General features: G+C 39.1%; 1 protein-coding gene across 1 annotated transcript in view; it reads left to right on the top strand.

Annotated features, from left to right (window-relative positions):
* LOC150086266 (uncharacterized) overlaps nt 1-7,880 on the top strand; it is a 66,873-nt gene extending 58,993 nt beyond the window's left edge. The window contains exons 10-14 of the mRNA XM_090373794.1: nt 478-558; nt 3,994-4,176; nt 4,424-4,509; nt 5,586-5,697; nt 5,885-7,880. Coding sequence (XP_090229920.1) covers nt 478-558; nt 3,994-4,176; nt 4,424-4,509; nt 5,586-5,697; nt 5,885-5,982 — 560 coding nt within the window. The 3' untranslated portion in view covers nt 5,983-7,880. The remainder of the gene's footprint in view (nt 1-477; nt 559-3,993; nt 4,177-4,423; nt 4,510-5,585; nt 5,698-5,884) is intronic.
* The last annotated feature ends 12,816 nt before the right edge of the window (nt 7,881-20,696 follow it).

Raw genomic sequence — 20,696 nt, forward strand, 5'->3', positions numbered from 1 at the left:
GACGTGGCATCCACTTCCAGGAAGAGTAACCGTGGTGGAAAGAGGATATTACCGAAGGAATGTAGAAATTTAAGTGGGACTGCGAGGTTATTGCCGATCTACCGTTGAGAAATGTTGAGAATTTGCCATTTTTTCTCTCAAATGTCTTTCCAGCGTTAGCTTTCATCCAGCATCCTCTCTGATTATTTACTCTTTCATTGAATTTAATTATTTTTAATTAAATTTTATTTCTATACATTAATGGTTTGTTTAATTATATCAAAGTTTTAATATTTTACAACCCAATGAGCTAGAAGGTTCCATCAGACATTACAGAATTAGAAGCTAATTTAAATTATTTTACCATCCAACCACTGAATTTCCTCACCATATCGAATTGCCACATTTTAATTAAGATTTCTCTGCATATTAAAATATCTTCTTAACACATTCTGTACTTCATTTGAATTTATAATTTTTCTTTCTTTCTCCCACTAGGAAACTTTGTCAGGAAAACACACGAAGCCTGTTTGTCTCCCTTTTACGACGACCCTTCAATGGAATACGTAACACTAGTGAGTAAGTAAGATAATCCTCTTCTTTCCTTTGAATCCCTCAAGAATATCCTTGCACTAATTCTCACCAACGATCCAAACTTCCTCCAAAATTGGACTGTTCAAAGACCAGGAAGCGTATTGCAATTACACGATGCTTAAAATTAAGAGCTGGGAGAACAAAAACCATGACCAGGAGGGGGAAGAGCCCAGTACTCTGTGATGATGCGCTTATAGACCAGGAGGGAGAAGAGCTATGTTCCTCTCAACGTGGTAGAAACAATGAGTCTGACTAATTTTAAAACAGAATCGGATGGTGATCATTGATACCCAAAGATTTTTCTGTGGTCAAAGGTAAAGATGAAGGTTTCAGTTTTAAAAGAGTGGGACTAGGGTGGAGCAAAGCATTTCTAAGGTCTGTTGACTGGAGAGACAGCTATACGCTGTTGGAAGTACGATTTGATTATCGGAAGTCTTCAAAGAATTTGTCCTGGAAGCCATAAACATGCTTATTTTAAAGTATTATTGTAAAAACACTCCTGGTGCAAAATATTAAAGGTAAAGAAAACTGGAGAGTATCAATTCCAGTTAAAAGAAAGAATAGTGGACATAATGTGTTTGTTAGGCGGTTCCTGCGGTTTCTTACAAATCCGCTTTAAGTACTTTGTGATGATGCACAACTTTGCAAAGCCAGTCAGTGTGGGTAATGTGGGTATGTGAGTAGCGTGTTGTTTGTGTTGTTCGACTGATCTCTTAGTTACCGGGAGGCACGATCACAAGGGAAGGACCTCCCAGCATCCTTCCATATGGAAGAGTTGATTCACTGATTCTGGAGACTTGTCTGGAGAACAGACGTTAGCCGTCAGAAGGGGCTTCTAATCCTACCAAGTATTTCCTGGTTAACTGGAAAGAGTGTGATGGTGCTTTCAGATCAGTGCTCTCATTCCTAGGAAGAAGATGTCCATTTGGGTGTCCATTCAGTCCTGGTTGTGGCCGGTGATGAGGGAAGAGCAGGTGCGAGAAGAGGCAGAGAGGTTTCAGAAATGTCTGGTCTAGATGTCTCATTTGTAGGACCAGACGTGGACAGATGGTACCAGCGCCTCTGAAAGACTGCAGAGACATACCTGCTAAAAGATAAAAACGCTTCTTTTGATCCTAACAGTTGCTTTCCGGACTGACTGTGGTTAAATTTATATCCAGTAAGAGTTGATTATAGGTCCAGGTAGATGTTACACGAGTTCATTACGTGGTGCCAGTCCTCCAGTTCTCCGCATTCACAATGGCATCTTTTATAAGCAAAAAGTCCTGAAGTCGTTTTTTGAGTGACCCATGTCCTGTCAGAAGAAAGGTAGTATACATTAGGGAAGAATCAGTCAAGTGGTTATTTGTTGAAGTGGAAGATATTGGGCAGAAATAGCTTGGTAGTAATGTGCTTATGATAGCTGGTTTCCTTTCCCTCAGTTTACCAATTTGTGTATCACCTATTTCAAAAGAAAGAGTTCCAACCTTTGTAGTACCAGCAGTCCTCTCTCTCTATCTTTCAAATAATTGCGAATCATAGAATTTTCCTCTTCATTGTACAAACTCTGCAGATGCTGTGCTCTTAATATAACTGGAGTTGGGTCACGAAATATGGAGGAGTACAGGTAGAAGCTGGAGACTTATTTCTGTGATCTTAATATTTTTTCCAACCAGAATTAAAACTTTGCAGAGCAGATGTATTTCTACTCCACACATACACAACAAACGACCAGATGATTTTCCGCCCACAGCTATTGAATTTTTCATACAAAACCGAATTTTTTCTTCTAAACCGAAGAGGAAATAGAAGTTTTAATAATATATGGAAGCACAGACCATCCTTTCGCTTGTCCAATATCCGCTCCATGAGTACCCAGAATCTGCATTTGATATATGAATACACGTGTTATGTTAACTGCAAGAAAGAGCCATTATTTATGATTTCTATTTCGCTCCACCTCACTACAAAAACAAGAAAATTTCCTTCCTGCAATTAGACGAAGAGATAACATGCGCGGTACAATGTCCCAGAATGTGCGCAACGTTTCAGACTGGGGCTGTTTCACCAGAAGTATTTGTATAAGATTATCAAGTAGATGGACACAATTTCTTCGACATAATTATACCCTCCCATCTCCCTTGATGGCCAGTTCCTGTCTGATTGCGTGCCTATTTGCATTCAGATAACGTGGCCATTTGTCATCTACATGACTTTAACGGAAATAAAATTCCAGAAAGACATTAAAAAAATGAACATTAATACTACCGGATGTGTGTTATGGCCTACATAAACCCTGCTGGGATTGTAGCTGGATGGGTTGGTTACAAAATCATTTAGAGAAAAGGAAATAAAAAGAGTTAAATATTTAGATGCCAATAAAAACAAATCCAATTCTACACCCATCAGTACAATATGGCAGTCAATCATCGAGACGCTAAGAAAAGTTTAACATATTTATTGTCTTCGAAAAAGACGTTGTGTTCTTCTTCCATCTTTCTTGAAGAGTAGTCGAGTACAACTGTTAATAGATTTCTCCATTATCTCCATCATCTTTTTCTCAAAACCTGTGATCCAGCGCTTGTGTCCTCGTGGGTAGCACAGCGGTTATAATCACCGCCACGCGACACTTGTTGTAAAAGACCAAGTTCGAATCCAGCCTTTGCCTTGACATCATTTAATGTGCACCTAACCAAACCAGAGTTTTCTCCTGTTTCGTGTCGCTCTTTTCACTTATTGCAGTGGCGTGTTTTCTTCTGCATGGAAATGTGCTCATATACAACCAATTCCTAAAAGAGGGTGACAAATACCTGCATTCCAACTATCGTTAGGTTAGGTGAAAATCCATCAACCACCAAATTTTAAACAATCTCGAAACCATCCATTTGACTGATAATCATCGATATGGATTCCATTAGTGTCGGATATCTTAACATATGTCTCTCACTTCCAAAAAATTTAATGGAGGCTTTCAATAAAACCCGAGCAGTTCCTCTTGACTTCCGAATCTTTTGATCATGTCTAGCATAAAGATCTTCTAAATAAGAGTCCATCTCATTGTTTGCCTTCTGCTCTTTTGCAACTGGATAGCCAGTTTTCTCTTTTAACGCTCACTGCTGGTCATGGCCAATGCTTGCGTTCCCAAGGATTCAATTCCTACTCTCACCCTTTTTCCTTTTGCATACCATCGCCCTTCCACTGACTGCAAATCCTATCCACCTATTTGCTGTCCAGTTTGAGAAACCTTTCTCTCCGGAAACAGCTCCAACTTCCAGAATATCCACTTCCAACGTCCATCCACTGTCAATGAGCCGAAGGAAACGTAGTCAAATAATTCATTTTATTAGAATGGGTATTTCTAAAGACTGCATATGATAAAATCTTTGATAATTACACTATTATACTTGTACTGCCTCTAAGCTAAGGTTTTTCCCCCTACAGCACCGTCCCACACATCTTATCTGTGTCCAGAACTTGCAGAAACTGAAGGTCTCAGAGTTCAGTCGGGAAACGTCCATCTCAAATCTGACATGTGTCTGGACAGTGTAGCAGCTGTGGTTGGATGCAGAAGCCAACACACTCTGGACTTTCTGGTTACGTGCTCTGCCGCTAGAGAACTCATGAGTAAGAACGCTTTTTCTTAGCATTCTCTTAAACTTTCTGCAAATATCTAAAATGCATGATTAGTAGAATTATTATCTAAAACATTCGCCTCTTCTCTTATATTGGATTCAATATCCAATGTATTTAAAAAAGGCTGCATGCTGGGTCCTCTTTAGCATTGATCAACACTAAAGGAAATTGAATTGATTTCTTTGAGCTTTTTGAAGTTTTGTCTTTTAGTGACTACAGGTCTAATTTCATCTTTCAGCTTTCCACTGTCAAGGTGTCTGGGAAGAAAATGGAAGGAATTACCTTATCGCCGGTCTCAAAGGATCAAAAGCTAAATTTTGTTTTGTAAGTATAAAGAAATTACGTTAAAATCGAATTTATAAATCAATAAAAATCAAAATCTATTAGAAATGTTTGCGAGATATTGAATTTGGGACTTCCACAGACTCCTACCTGGTAATAGTGTTCTGGAGGCAACCAGAGAAATTCTAAGTAAATTATGCCGAATATATCAATCCACCTCGGTACACTTTCCATGGCATAATCATTTAAGGATGACACCTTTGGAAGAAGTAAGAGCTGCATGAGGAAAAGGATTCTGCCGAAGATTGAAAGATTTAGCAAAGATTCTGCACCTTGGTGTTCACAATTCAGATTATTAGATTACCAGATTAGAGTCTGTGGACCATCTTTGGCGAGATAACGTTTTTGAATGAAAAATGTCGAGTGTTTACTTATTCGATGGTGAATTGAAAGATCAGAAATGGTGGACAGTCTTGTTGAAGTACCTTGGGTTTTTATTTTCTTTTGATTAGTGGTGTCGAAATTGGGTTTGGGTGTGTCAGTGGATTTTGGGTATGGATTCTTAGACAGTCCATGTAGTTTGGTTAAAATAACATTCTACAGGCTTTGAAAATGTCTTACTATTGAGTTTTATTAATGAAGTAAAGCGGACTTTGATATACTTTGGATTGCTATCAATCCGAGAAAGATTACAGACTGGAGTTGAGCATTCCAGATGCACCTGTTCCAGGATAAGATTACATTTACAGTAGGAATCAATGCTGAATAAATATTGTCTCTTCTGAAGAAACCACTTAGGCTTCAGCCGTCGTTTTAAGAGATCAGGTCATAAAATAGAATCTACCTCAATGAGGTCATAAAGGAGTTGATTCTACTCTAGTGTTATAACAATTGTTTTCCTCGAAATAAATGTTAGAGGACATCGTATTGAACAGCCTCATTTAGGACAAATGTCGAATCTAATCTAAGCTTAGAATAGAGATACCGAATACATGAATTTCAAGTGGATATTGAGCTGATTTAATGTAGAGGAAAGTTGCTTTTCTTTTATCCAGTACTTAGGAAACATGAAGTTCACCGGTTTGATGTATTTATTGGTTTTGTTTTGTTTTTTTCAGGTGTATTACCATAATAGCACTGTCACTCACCTGTCCGGCATGTCGGACACCTGTCGTCGAAGTGTAGTTCCAGGATTCAACGGAAATATGCCTTTTAACATAACCTCGGCAGGTGAGCTATTGAATGACCCTTGAAACAAAAACTAGATTTAATCCAGAAAGCTAACGGAAGAGGACATTGAAAAACTTTTAAATATAACCTTTGAGTTGAGTTTTATGTATTAATAACGAACTCTTTCAGCCTCTACTTCTTTCTCCATGCCTACCTGATACTTTCTTCCTTTTCTGTTTCTTTGCAGGTGAATGCGACAACCTATTGAATGGCAGTGTTAGGGGGCACGAAGACCTCGTGCTATCCTTCACACTGATGTCCCTCCTGTACTCCCTCCTTCGGTGACTACTTCCTGAAGTCATCTCATTTTGCATCCAGCATCGCCTGGCAGTCAGTGCCTCAGTTGGACTCAGTGATGTCTCAGGTTCGGATCTGTGTTAAAAACCGAACTCGAGTGTGTGTCAGGCCTCTTGCGTACAGGTCGCTAATAAATGTTGCTAGTTCTTCGAGCTTCGTGCCACTGAACACAGTTGGACAGCTGTTAGTGGAGCGATAAATTTTATTTTCTTGGTCATGAGGACGGTCCAATCTACCCCGGTGGGAAGGTCTGACACTTGCACGAAAAGCCTATTTTATTTCATTGTCATACTCTCCACGAATTCCTACAAGTGTATCTCTGGAGGGTGCTAAGTCTGTCCGGATCGGAATCGGTTACTAATTAGGGCTAAAGATGATGGAAACGCATATAAGTTGAAACAAACCACAGTTCAGTTGTCCTGATGGAATATATTCCTCACAAAGATTGCTATTATTGAATAATTCTAGTTAGATAATTGTATTTAATTGTAAATTATAAAGGCTCGGAAGAGAACCCCTATTAAGATTTTATTGAAGTTTGGTCCTAACATATTTTTCTACTAGGTAATATTGTTCCTGCATTCAGACCTCATATAAATATTGTTGACGATGTTTATGTACTTCTCACCTCGAAATGTAAATATAGTTTAGAGGGACATTAGAGTGGGATAAATATAACTTCCTCTACCTCTTTCCCAAGAGATATCCAAATTGGACAAGGGTCATGAACCAGGGATTTCGAGGCACGCAATTAGAAATCATTAAATTACTAAAGATAAAAGTCCCTTATTGGGTAAATGGTTATTAGGGGACCTGGATTATCACACCGCCAAAGTGTACGAATGCCATACCATCTCCAAAACACGGAACGTGTTCAATTTAACAAGGAAATTGGATATTATCGAGTACAGCGCCGTCTGGTGCCAAAAAGCAACTCATCTTCAACTTGATGTTATTAACAGATGTCACAAGCATAAGACTGAAAGCTTTCAACCTCATTTCCAACCTCAACAGACAGACTAAGCACCCTTTAAGCACCCAAAACCCGATCCAATCTACATGTTTATTTGATAAAATCGAAATCTTCGTGTCTCTATTCGATATCTTCCTCCAAGGATTCTTTCTTTCTTTCCACAGTGATATTTTCGGTATTCACACACCAAACAGGGAAGTTTTTAAAGACAGCAACGTCTGGTAGCAAAGCTAGTCAACGATTCCTCTCTCATAATCAAACATCGAACACTAATAGTTAATTACTGTATTTCCCAGTATATTTCCTAATTCCTACAATTTATTTTATCTCACGACATGGAATAGGGACGCTTAGGATCAGAGGATACTATTAAATATGATATATAACATTTCCTCTTTGGTAATCGTAAATAAATGTGTTAATCTTTGTAACAAAGTCACCAAAACTGAAATCCAAAATCAAGTTTAGGTTCTTAACTTCGCTCCACCAACTGAGCTTTCGTTTCTATAAGAAAATGGACGTTAAAAAGATTTTGTATCTTGGCTAATATTATCTGAGATGAATCTCTTAGGACTTTGGGGAGGTTTGATTTCCTTTACTTTTATTTTTATGCATTGAGACACGATTACCCACTGAATACCGTTTAAGTCCAATTCGAGTCAGATTGGACAATTGGGACACTCTGAAGATACTTTCTCAGCACAAAGGACTTCAGTCATTTTCAGTGTAAAGGCGCCGTCTGGCAATTAGAAACCTAAACTGGGCAGAGATAAGGCAAAATCCAAAATGGCTGTGATATTTCTGTGAATGACCTCCTAACCTGCCAAATGTATCTGCCCCAAGCCTTGTCCTTTACCACCCCACTATCCTTGGCCTTCACTAGCTGCATACAATCAGAATATCTGTATTAACAACACGCTAATTCTAATAAAGAGGAATTTTTTTACAGAAATCTTCTTGGGTCTTTCTTTCTTTCATACATTTCACTCCATAATTTCTTTACTTGTCATTCCCACATGTTTGGGTAAACGAGTTGTACACGTAGCTAAAGATCAACTGCCATATTTACAGATATTACTACAAAACTTACACTACATTGCTATAAGTATCCGGATACCCCTGCCATTTTTGAACCATAATTGCCATCCAGTCAGAAAAACAGTAGATGGGTTGAGGTGTTCAGTTTAATGGCTCCCACAAGAGACATCAAAGGTTGCTCAAAGAGTGGCATATTGTATCATTAAAAAGCACTTTGAAAAAATGAGGGGTCCGTTTACTTTTGGCAATATAATGTACGAATTATTTCAGTAATAAAATTTTTGATAATGTACCTCCATCTTACATAAATAAAGAATATCCTTGTGTCAGTGGCATTCCAAATTCTTATAAGACTCTACTGACTTATAGATTCAAATTCTCAAACGGTAACGAAGATTGGAGGAAGAGGAAAATTATGCACACCATAACTTTCGTAATCGCGATGTCCTTTGAGAAATATCAAAGTAATTATTTTCATACAGCCTGTTCAAACCATAAAAATTCCTCTCTTTAGACCATCCATCCGCCATCGACAGACTTCAATGTTATGCAAATGAAATGGTCAAAAATATCCTGATAAAGAACTCTATTATTCCCTCTGGTGGATAAAAAAGTTCTATTCTGCAGTTTAGTCCCACACGCTTGGTGTTAGTTTCTCTGATGAGCTGAAAAACATTGATGAAAGTGTTCCAAGGTGGTGGAATTGTGTGATCAATTCAGTGAACGTTGTTGTCAGCAACAATCAGCGAATTTCACGGTAATATTCAGTTTTCGGTGAATAACTCTGTTAGATATTACCTCGAACACGAGTTTGAACTGCCTCAGTGAAATCCTTGGAGTAAAACCTCTCTCTCACTCCAATAATTTGAAACTTTTTATAAAGATTGCGTCTGAATTTTAATGTTTACTTAGACGCATCCAATTTATGTACAACCACAGAATTTGATGAGTTTAACAAGAAAATCGAAAGTAATTCAGTATATCCTGAATAATACAGAGTTCTTTTCCCGATTCTATTTGAATATTTGAATTACTGATGAACATATCTACCATTTCCTTCTTTTTGTATAAGACGTTGTATAATTCCCCGAAGTACTTCCAAATTTATCCATAGAAAGGCATCGCCACTCTTTTACACTTCCTTAGAAAACTGCTCTATCACTCATCGGGGAACATTTGAATTTCAGATTCCATCTGTTTATTATTCAAGCCCATGGAAATTTCCAACACTCCTGAAAATGAATCGCAAACTATGAACTCAAGAAATGTAAATCTGATTATATATTTAACAAATTTGTAACCACAGAATTCTGCAATTAAATGATGAGTTGGAAATTCTCCAAGGACATCCCAAGATGTGAGAGTTTTGTGTCCTCCCCCATATGAATCTCGGAGTGGATTTCGATGGATTACTATATCAAAACCAGTATTACGATTAATATTTATTTTACAGGATGTTATCACCAATAATCACGTTTCGTGATTAAAAGACACTCCTCTCTTTCTCATTAATATGTGAGCTGAATTAAGATGGTTTCTTAATGCGTGGTTTCTGGTCGCACGAGCGATTATAATTCCCGAGTTCCCTTTCTAACCAATTAGCATAGTCAGATGAGTTGTGGATGTTACTAGAGAAAACGAAAGAGAATTATGGTTGAACAGCTCGATGAAGATATTATTAAATGCATCCCCGGTAATGAAGGTCTTTGCATTATTTAAGAAACCGCTTGTTACACCTCAAAGAAGATGATGGGCATCGCGAATTTCGTAATCAAGATTTGAAATATAAACAGCTGAATACAACGCAGGATGCAGATGTCGTGTAAATCTATACGTGCTGGCCAAAATATTAGAAACCTTCTCTCAATTCAAGGTTGAACAAATCCGGCTAGCAACCCTCTGTCATTAGCGTTGAAGATTTTGATGGCGTGCATCTTAATCCATTAATTCAGAAACTGGAAATCTATAAAATCAATTTCCAAATACTTTAATTTAACAATTAATAAATCAATAATTTAATAGATCCGTTTGAGTAATTGTGGGTGGTGCTATCTACCCTTTTCCTAAATGTGAGGAGCACCTATGGTCCTCCATTTCTGTCTCTTCATTTTGGCCAATTATATGAAAGTGTTTAGATGAATCTCTGTTTTTCATGAATTGTCCCAATACTTGACAGTGGATCCCAATAGAAGACAATGAATTATCCCAATACATGAACATGGGATACAGTCTGGATCCCAGAAGAACCTTATTAACAACTCTGAAATCGTTCGAATTGGATCATTGGATGTGATTGGCAAGACAAGTGATCTTTCTGATTTTCGGATCTTTCTTTGCCTAAATTGAATTTAGACAAAGAAAGATCCATTTCGAGTTTTCACAGAAACCCAGTTCTTTTTAAAAAGTAGAAAGATTCGACTGGAATGGTGCCACCAAAGCCAAGACTGGAGTGGTGAACAGTGGAAAAGATCAAGTGTCCTGACGAGTCTAGATTTACACTTTTTTCCAACAATGGTAGAATGAAAGTGTGGCGCGATCCTCACAAACCCATGCATCCAGACTGTCTCGTATCCACCACTCAAATGGCTGGAGGTACGGACTGTTGATGCGAACCGTGTAAACTCATAGAAGGTGTTATCTACAATGAATAACTTTCTGTCACATCAAAGAAACTTCACCATATGATGCTTCATTTTCACCGAATTACGATGGACTCTTTCAAGACCACAATTATCCCCCGTGCAATAAGTGCATCGGAATATGTTCGAGGAATATGTCTAATTGCCCGTGTCAGCCTCAAACAACTATTGGAATCCATGTTGACATAGATTCCAATAGTTGTTTCAGGGATTAGACTCCCTCAAACAACTATTGGAATCCATTCGATGACGTAATGGACTGTAAAACGTGCTAAAGATAGCCCACTAGCAGCTAAATAAAGATCTCCAATTTTTTGGCCACTGAGAGTATGTATCATACGTTTCGCAATTTCTAAACTACACTGCTCGACAAAATTAACAGAACAAAATTTTTTCCTTGATTATTTTATTGTGTCGCTGAAGACGAATTTTGATAAAATAGACATCCGGCTTGCAAATTACGAGTATCCAATAAAAATCAAACTATCACCTTACAGAGCTGCACATTATGCAAATTATTCATACCTATATAAACACGGTTGTGATCACATCACATCATTGCCGTTTCTTGGCTTGCTCAGTGAGATAGCCACATCTCCAGTACTCAGGATGGCAAGTCATCGTCATTTAGATGATTCTTTGAGATGGTGGCCCGTTGGACTACTTGAAGCCGGGAATTCGCAAGCAGACGTGGCACGTTGGCTTAATGTGTCAAGCAGGGTCGTCTCGGCACTATGGAAGAGGTTTCAGGAGATCTGGCCAAGGTCGCCCGAGGGCTATCAACCACAACAAACCGTTGCCTGGCTCTAACAGCAAAACAGAACTCTACAATGTCCTGTCACGATCGGTCTCTTGAGGTTGCTGCGCTAGAGGTGAAAACATTTCCAACTGGACTGTGTTAAGAAGGCTCAATTCAAGTGGGGTGTAGGCAAGTAAGCCAGTGGTTTGTATCCAGTTAAACCCAGACCACCACAGAGCTCTTCAAAACTTTGCCATGAACACGTGACTTGGAGCCCTAACAAATGGGATACAGTTCTGGTCTCTGATGAGTCCCGTGTCAGCCACTAACAAATTCTAGACGTTACTTCATCCAGAAACAACATCAAAGAAAGGGACACTTACGGTGGAGTGGAATAATGATCAATGGCCGATCCCCTCTTCGTATTTTTGATGGGGATACCGTAACTGCGAAATGGTACCGAGAACAGATCCTCCAACCCTATGTGAGACTCGACAACGCCACTTCACATAGAGCTCAAGTGGTGGAGGAATATCTTGAAACTGAAGATATCCAACGACTGCCGTGGCCAGCGCGATTAAATCCGATCGAACACGTGTGGGACGCAGTTGGACGTCGCCTTGCACTCCAACAGCCAACTTCTCGGTCACTTGGTGAGCTAAGGTGTGCGGTGGTGGAAGAATGGGATTTGTTGCCACAGAATCTTATAGATGGTGTTATATCGAGCATGGTTCACCGCTGGCAGGCCTGATTAGCTGTTTCAGGGGATCATACGCCGTACTAATGTCATGTGACCATATTTTCTCGCATCTTTTATGGATATCTGTAATGTGACCTTTTTGGTCATTCTTATACAACCACTATAAATGTCATTAATACCTGTCATAAGTTTCCCACTGTCTTCTTATTTCATCATTAATCTATGGTACACCACCAAACCAAATTTTGTCCATCTCCCCCTCATGGCACGAATTACACCACGTTTTCTAAATGCTCTGTTAATTTTGTCGCGCAGTGTATATGTAAATTATTTTGAAGTCTCTTCAATGTGTCCTAACAAGGACGTCTAATATTCTGGCTAACAAGTGTTTAATTACACAAATTCCGTAATTTGTTTTTCTATTAATTGCACAGCACACACTTCTTCTCTTTAATTAAACTAACCAAAGATTACCTTTTAAGCAAAATGTTTAATTTGTCAAAATTGGTGGAAAGAATCAATTTTAGAAAGTTGAAGGATAATCCTGTTCCGGGACTACAAGGCTATCATAATCTTCAGAATGCAGAATGAAAAATGCCCACAACAGCCAATGGCTTTAAAGGATTGTTTCTCAATTGCCATTTTCAAAAATTTCGTTATTAATTAAGCTGTTTGATGAGAAGAAGGGGAAAGTAATTATATGAACTCAATGTTGAAATGTCACGGGGGATTTGGCCCAAGTAAAAATACTGTTAGAATTGTGTGGAAATAAATTCCTTGAGAATTTAATTAATTACGTGGATGAAATTTCAAAAACGTGGCTTAAGATTAAACTCCCAGGTAGCTATTAGTTGACCTGAAAACAGAAGGAATTAGCTCCGGGTTAAAGATAATCGGTAAACCATGCCCTCAGTTGAAAAATTCAATAGGGATTTATTAATGAATGCATTAGCAGAGGACAATAGATCCAAAAGTAGAGACAGCCAAGGCGCATCAACTGTTCTATACTGCCAACAAACTAGAAAGACAGATTTAAGTTTACAAGACACCCTGGATGCGTCTTCCTGAGCGTAGTACAGTTTATATCAACGTGCCAACACTGGGTGATCACTGAATTATGACCACTAACACCGTGTTCATCGAACCTTGTACACAATGCGGGCCGGATGACACAGGTTGCGTCTACTCGCGATAAAATGCAGCGTGGAAGGGTTCACATGGTCTCCTAAGAGCTGCCAGTAGACCTCATGAGTGAAACGTTGGTCCACACGCACCAGGGGTCATAGTTATTTCCAGCAAAACATGCATCGTATTAAGCAACCATCACCACCACCTGCCTGGACAGTGGGCACCATGCACGATGAGTTCATGGACTCGTATTGCTTGCGGCATACACAAAAAAGGTGCATGGACTGGAGTTGCTTGCTCCATACACGAAACGGTCCATCGGGCGTTGCACAGGTATCCTGATTCATCCAACTACTCTCGTATTCGGTCCTCTAGTGTCCAACCAGCTTGTTGTTGACACCACAGCATTCGATGTCGATCAGCGTGAGGAGAGAGTGTCTCTTGAATCGTCTGATGTGGAGATTCACACATATGAGTGTGCAGCGCATCGTTATTTGGGACATTGTTCTTCCATTCCACATATTGTATCGCTATGTCAACTGTCGTGCAGTGACCTGCCGTTGAGCCCGTTTGCTGCACCTTTCGCTCACCACGAACATCTACCTTGCATAATCCTTTATAATTCTGTCAGCGGGAGGTGGTTTAACCCATTTGACACTATTCTTTGTACACCTCAACCACAGTGGGGTTGAATAACCGACGAGACGTGCCCTTTCTGAGATGGAAACAGTCTGCGCGTGTAGCACAGTGGTATCGTCACCGTTCTCCCAACACCCGGTGGAAAAGGCCCATGTTCGAATCCCAATGATGACACCTTTTTCGTCCACCAAAACATGCAAATCGACCAGAGAACACACGAAATTTACAGATACAAATACGGGTTAATGCATTAAATTACAAGTAACCCTAATATAATAATTTAATTTTAATTTTTAATTTTTGATATGGAAGCACCCGATCATGAGCTCCTACAATCATGCCCTTTTGAAGCTCCTTGCTATCTTTACTACGTCCCATAATTACTGTTTTATCACTTTGACTTGCACGACTAGACGCAAATTGCCACTGCTCTAATGTACTGGGCTGTTCGGCTTTTTATACTGCCAGTTATTCAGCATAGTCCATTAAGGATGGACTAGTCATAATTCAATGATTACTGAGTGTATATTAAGGTCTATTATAATTCAGGACTCAATCCTGGGTAGGAACAGAAGCTCATAGCGTTAACCCGCCATTGATCCAAATCACTGCTATGAAATTGGGCATCATGGTACCAAAAAGGTTTTTAAAGTGACACAAGAAATTTTGGGTAATCCATGTACCAAAACTTTTCTCAATTCCTGGACTGACTTGGGCAGAGAATTGTGCTTAAGAACGCGTCTTTCTTTTGATTGCACAGCTAAGCAGTGGGACTGAGAAATGGGCTGACCAGCGTAAATACTGCTCAGAGTGGTCATTCAGAAGGATCATATGATATAGCTCTCATTTCAAGAGGTAAGTAGTTCGAGAAGCAATAGGTCTAATCCATGATGATGCTCAGTAGATGAAGTTGGGGTGATTACTTTTGTTATTAACGTTGGATCGTGTCATCACTGGATCAGCTCGGATAGAATAAGGATTAGTAGCATAATGTCATCCGCATACATCAATATATCTTCTCTACCCACGTTAAATGACCTTTGTGTTACTATAAAAAGCAGCCCTGATAGTACACCTCCCAGCACCCAAGCATTTATTCTCCTGCTGTAGGTGATGTTGACATATTGAAAATTATATCTACAAATCTCCTTGCGAGAAAAAATGGGTGTGCCAAAGATCAAGACAATGTCTCCAGGTATGACTCAGTTGAAATCAATACCCACAAGATGCCTGCACTGGCATCAGTCGAAAACAATCCAAAAAGAATGAAGTGTCTTTCTCTTGAACTATTTTTCTTATCAAAACTTTGACTCTCCTATAAATGTTCGAAGATAAGGAAGTATTTTAATTCGGAGGATTTAAAACAGTAATCCAAAGAGAGAAGAGGAACAGAACTCAAGAAGGATACAAGCTGAGTATTTATTTGGGACAGATGTCCCATTGGAGTAGAGATGAACACCAAGTTGTTACCTGAGGTAACCATATGGACCACCAACGTTAACTGCTGTGTAATTTGAAGGCCTGTTAAAGAAAGTTAGATTGAAGAAAGTCGAATTTCAAGGAGAGGAAGTTATTAAAATTTTCACGTGATTTGGAAAAGCAGCAGAAAGAGAAAAATATTCTCATTTCAGAGACATTTTGGAAAATATTCTCCCTCTCCCAAAGATAATCTCGAGAATTATCCATCATAAAGTGGAACAAACTCATCAGGAAATTCTACAAAAGAAAACTGACCAATTTCTTTAATCACGTTCGGCCCACCACCACCACTGGAATTTGAACGGCTTTATTTGAAAATGGAATGGAAAGATGCTTGGGTTATTGTGACTTCTAAATGGACCCTTTCCTTTAGAGAAATTACATTACGCTCAAGAGTAAACTGGCCATTAATTCCTTCATTATCGGAGAACTGTACTCCACATCCTCTCGATTGCATCCCCACAATAAAATCCTTTTTAATAGTCCCTTATTATCCTGTTGTTTTTTTTTAGTTTATAGAAGCAGCCTTTACTGATCTCGATGGAAGAGGTCCCGGATTCAAATCCCATCAATTACTCTATGAGGCCTTATTGGTATTTTTCTCAACATGGCTGAGTTGATCGGTCTCAGGCAAGAGTTGCATTTGACTCTCGTTGGAAAAACCCGGGATTCACCCTTGGATTCTTATAAAACTTGCTGGTGTTACGAGTGGAAATATTAATAATTCATGGAGTGCTCTGAAATCGATGTTCCAGGAAATTAATGGAAACAAAGCTCGCTTCAGCAAATCATCAGGATGTACATCAACTTCGATATGAGTCGTTCTTCATATAATAAAACATTCAGTGAATATTTATTGTATTGCATTAAGGCCTCATTTTAAAAACATGACAAGGTTTGGCTGGAGTAATTGAGTTGTATAAAACATACAGGAAATCAGAAAAAGACCTTCTGGTCTTTGAAATTGATACAGAATTTACATTACACTTTGAAGCTTTTATCTCAAGTTCGATCTTTGCTGTTCGAAAAAGAAATTTCAGAAAGAAAAAAAGAAACAAAATAAAATTGTTGACACCTACTCTTCGTTGAAATTGTCCAACCAACAAAACATGGACGAATTTACCGGGAAATTTGAACTTATATCTGTGATGTATATTGACGTAAATGACCAGGCTTGTCAAGCTGGTCGACGCAGTAGAATAACGTCTCTTACCACCCTGAAAGTGCCCTCGTGAGTATCACAATTGGTAGAATTGCCGTCCTCCCCACACCTGCTGGAAGAAACCTGAATTCTAGTCCCATCAATGGTGTGAGGAATTTTTATGGGCTTTTTCACAATGTGGCTGAGTTAGTCGGTCTCAAGCGAGAGCAGCGCCCGAGCACTGGGGTTTTTGTTATGTAAAGGTAGACTATTGTAGTCACAATGCAACGAATTCTCCTTTAAATTCTTAGTAGTCCCGCAAATTGGCATTCGTTTGATGTACATTCTGGCTCAAGGAATTCTAGCAGTCTTTTTAAATAGGGATGCTACAGTCGCTCGATTTCAGTAGGAGGTGGTATAGTTTTCCCCTGTAGATTATTTTGGGATTTTCAGCCAGCACAATATTTCAGCAGCAAAATATCGAGTAGCTGAGACAAGGTTAAAGGAAGAGGAGTTCGCTTAGATCTCTCCAGCATATCTCACACATTCTCAATAGTATTGAGGATTAGATGAATGTGGGGACTAGGGAAGATGGTGGAAATCCGTGTCATGTTCTCCCAACCATTCTTGCATGATTCTGGCACGATGTGCTGCTGTATTTTCATCAATAAAGTAGCCATCACCTTCTGGACAAAAGTGTAACATTGCAGGGTGCAATAGCCTCATTGGATAACATTCAACCTTCCACCAGTATCAGTGGGTTCAGTTCGAGCCAACAAAACGTTCCCCATACCATGATCCAAACTCCAGATGCTTGGGTCGTCTTAACAAGGCAAACAGGGTCCATCACTTCGTGAGGTTCTCACCACACTCTCTGCTTACCATCACTGCAAAACAAAGTATATCGTAATTCGTCTGATCACATGATCACCACTGCAGGCGGAATTTTCTGTTTTTCTGTGAAACAAGTGGCCGAATATGCAGGGGACTGCCAGTACCCAGTTCATATAGAACAGTTCTGGACTTGGTTGAATTCAGATGTCATTAGCTGCTCTCTGGATGTCCTATTTTCCGTACAGTCCTCCTTGGAGTACGACGGCTTGGCTTTTCTTTGCATCTGTTTGCATTTCTTCTGTCTGTGACTGTTTTAATACAAAGGTTCGTATACTTTTGGCCAGTGCGCATAGTAGCTGACATCTTCCATAATAGGTATGATCAAAAAGTTCGGGGACCGAACTAAAATCTGGGAAATTGATGTTAGTTTTATAATGATAAATGATTCAAAGAAGAGGACTTTTTCTTGAGTCTACACCGTTTTCTCCTAACTGCATTGCACAATCTCCTTAGAACTCTTTTGTAACGTTCCTAGTTCACTATTTCACCATGTGGGGAAAATTCATAATGAAAAATTCACTGTGAATAAGAAAAATACAATAAATATGATCATCACATTTGATCGAGATTGTTCTGAGGAATTTCAGGAGACGGAGTATCTCACTAAGAGGACTAAGCCTTTGTTTCCGGGTCATAGCCATATACTCACGCCATGATTCGTCTTCAGTAAGGATGTGTGAGACAAAGTGTTGGTCACCAGCAGAATTTTGACAAAGATCCTGAGATGTAGAACTCGACCCCAACTACCATCAGCGGTGAGGATGTAAAACACAAAATCTTGGCTGAAACGCATCGCATTCCCAAACATTGTGTTCCCTTTCTATATTTTTAATAACCAATCAATTTACCAGCAATAACCCATTTCATTACCTTGAGATTAGAAGACCTCTTGATGGGAGGGCTCTTCAATAAAGAATGATTATAATTTTTTTTCCACAACCTTCCTTTATTAATATCCATATTTTGATGGTCCTTGAAATAGGCTTACTCCAACGTTTCGACCATTCTTCAAAAACATGGTGGAAGCCATTTTTTGGCATGCGATTGAGAATCGCGGCCGATGTCTTTACAACTGCTGACAACAGGAAACATTTTCCTCGCAGCTCCTTCTTCAACTTTGGAAATAAAGAAAAATGCGCATCTTCTGACGTTCGGTTTGCAACCCGCGCTATAATTTTACAAAAAACTGGTGAACTAAATAAAGAATTTCCTAATTGGTGTTCATGATATGGTGACACTTGTTGTCAGCTCACTGATTTAATTATGGAAAGACAGACTTTTAAAATCGTTGTGTATTCCAATATTCTGACAACCACTCCTTGTCTAAAGTCAAATCCGGTTTCAAACAGCTACCTAAAGAATAAACTAATGTGACAGGTCCATTGATTGGACAAAAGAACTAATTCTTCTGGGATGCGCTTGTAGTAACTGCAAATTAGATCCACGATATCCGGCTTTATGATCGCTTGAGCAATAGAAATCTTCATTTATTATTAATCCATTGCCACTGTGGTTGCGAGTCCCTAATCTCACCGGTAATTCTATTTTAAATGCTCGCGAGAGTTTCAAACGATGGAAGAGCCCTTGTCATTCAACAAATTCTGCAAACAACTATTCTTATGAGAGCATTTTCCCCGCTTTTAAATAATAAATTCGCGATGCCGTTGTGTTCTGTTGGGGGCAAAAACACGAGGGGTTCAACTAAAACTGTGGATCCTCTTTGGACAGCACCGATCGTGCCTTCCTAAACGTAATAGGGTGCAATGATCGTAGGAGGTTACAGACGCCGTGTACCGCGCTACAGTCACGTGATCGCTAATACCCTCGGATCCGTGTAATATTAATAAATAATAAGAGCGGTTGATTCGTTGGCAACTCGATATTGCACTCATTAATTTTTCACAGCCATAAAGCTTTAACATCGAAAGCGTCCTCTTAAAAGTCCCAAACGCCAGACACGATTGCAGAATTGTGAATAAGAGAATTATTAGTCGCAGAACTGAAGTACCAGTAAGAATCACCCCATCCCCAGTTTGAAATGAGGTTACAACGAGTCTCCCGGGACCTATTTGCCCTAGTAAGGAAACATTGGCTATTGCGATGATGCCCGGACATGAAAGGAACCAACCTATCCCACCTAATTGCGAACTCTGTCTTGATGACAATGACAGAACTTTCTAAAGATGATCGTATAAGAAAAGACATTAAAGCTCCTACCGAAAGGATTATAAGCCGTTGGAGATATTGCACTAAATTTCTTTCTTCAGAAACCATTCCTCGATGCCTCAGTAGTTTTATCATCAAGCTTCTCTTGAAGAAACCATAAAGTTTCTTAAAATCCATCTGATAAATGGCATCCTCCTTGTACTACATCATCGAAATACAATTTAAGTGAACTCACTTTTGTAATAATTGCGCAATTATTTTTTATACAATAAGATATTAAACTTAAAATTTAAGTTTAATTTTAAATTAGTAATTAATTTCTTCATTCTGTTTTTTTTTTAATAAAAATGAATTATATTCAGAGGCCGTTTACTTTTTGTACAAAGTGTATCTGAAGTGCGCATGTTATTAAATCATTAAATAGAAAAACCGGTATTTTAAGCCCTAATCTTAGGGAACAATTATAACCATCCTCCATGAACATTTAGGAATTACTAAGGTGGGTGCCCAGATTTCTGACTCCAGTGCCGAAGCAATTCAGAGAACGGTGTTGTGAAGAGAATTTAGAGCTTTATGGAAAGGATCCCGAAACTTTCATCTCCAGAACTGTTACAGGTGATGAAATATGGGTTCATCAATGGTATCCTGAGACCCAGCAAGAATCAATGCAATGGAAGCACAAGGGTTCTTCCCATCAAAACATTTTGGACACAACCTTTAGTTGACAAGATTATGACCACCATTTTTTGGGATGCTGAGGGAATTTTGTACATTCACTACTTGGAACACGAGCAGATAGTCACTGGGGAGTCATATCCATCCCTACTGTACAACTTGAGGGATGTCATAAAGGAAAAAAGCAGCGGAAAACTTTCCATAGGCGTGCTGCTTCTTCAGGACAACGCACCAGTACACAAATCATGCTGTTGCTGCTCTGAGAGACTGTGACTTTACAGAACCTATACTTCCATCCTTACAGTCCGAATCTGGCCCACCGTGATTATTTCCTGTTTTTACACCTCAAGCAAAACGTGCGTGGATGTTGCTTTGCTGATGATAATGAACTGAAGTCTGCTGTTTCTGCGTTCTTTGATGGACGGGACAAAGAATTTTATTTGGCTGGTGTTTCCTCATTGCCATCAAAATGGAACAAGGGTGTTCAAGTT

The sequence above is a fragment of the Mastigoproctus giganteus genome, chromosome 5 (assembly GCF_048544385.1).
Source record: "Mastigoproctus giganteus isolate SK-2022 chromosome 5, ASM4854438v1, whole genome shotgun sequence".
Taxonomy (NCBI): Eukaryota; Metazoa; Arthropoda; class Arachnida; order Uropygi; family Thelyphonidae; genus Mastigoproctus; species Mastigoproctus giganteus.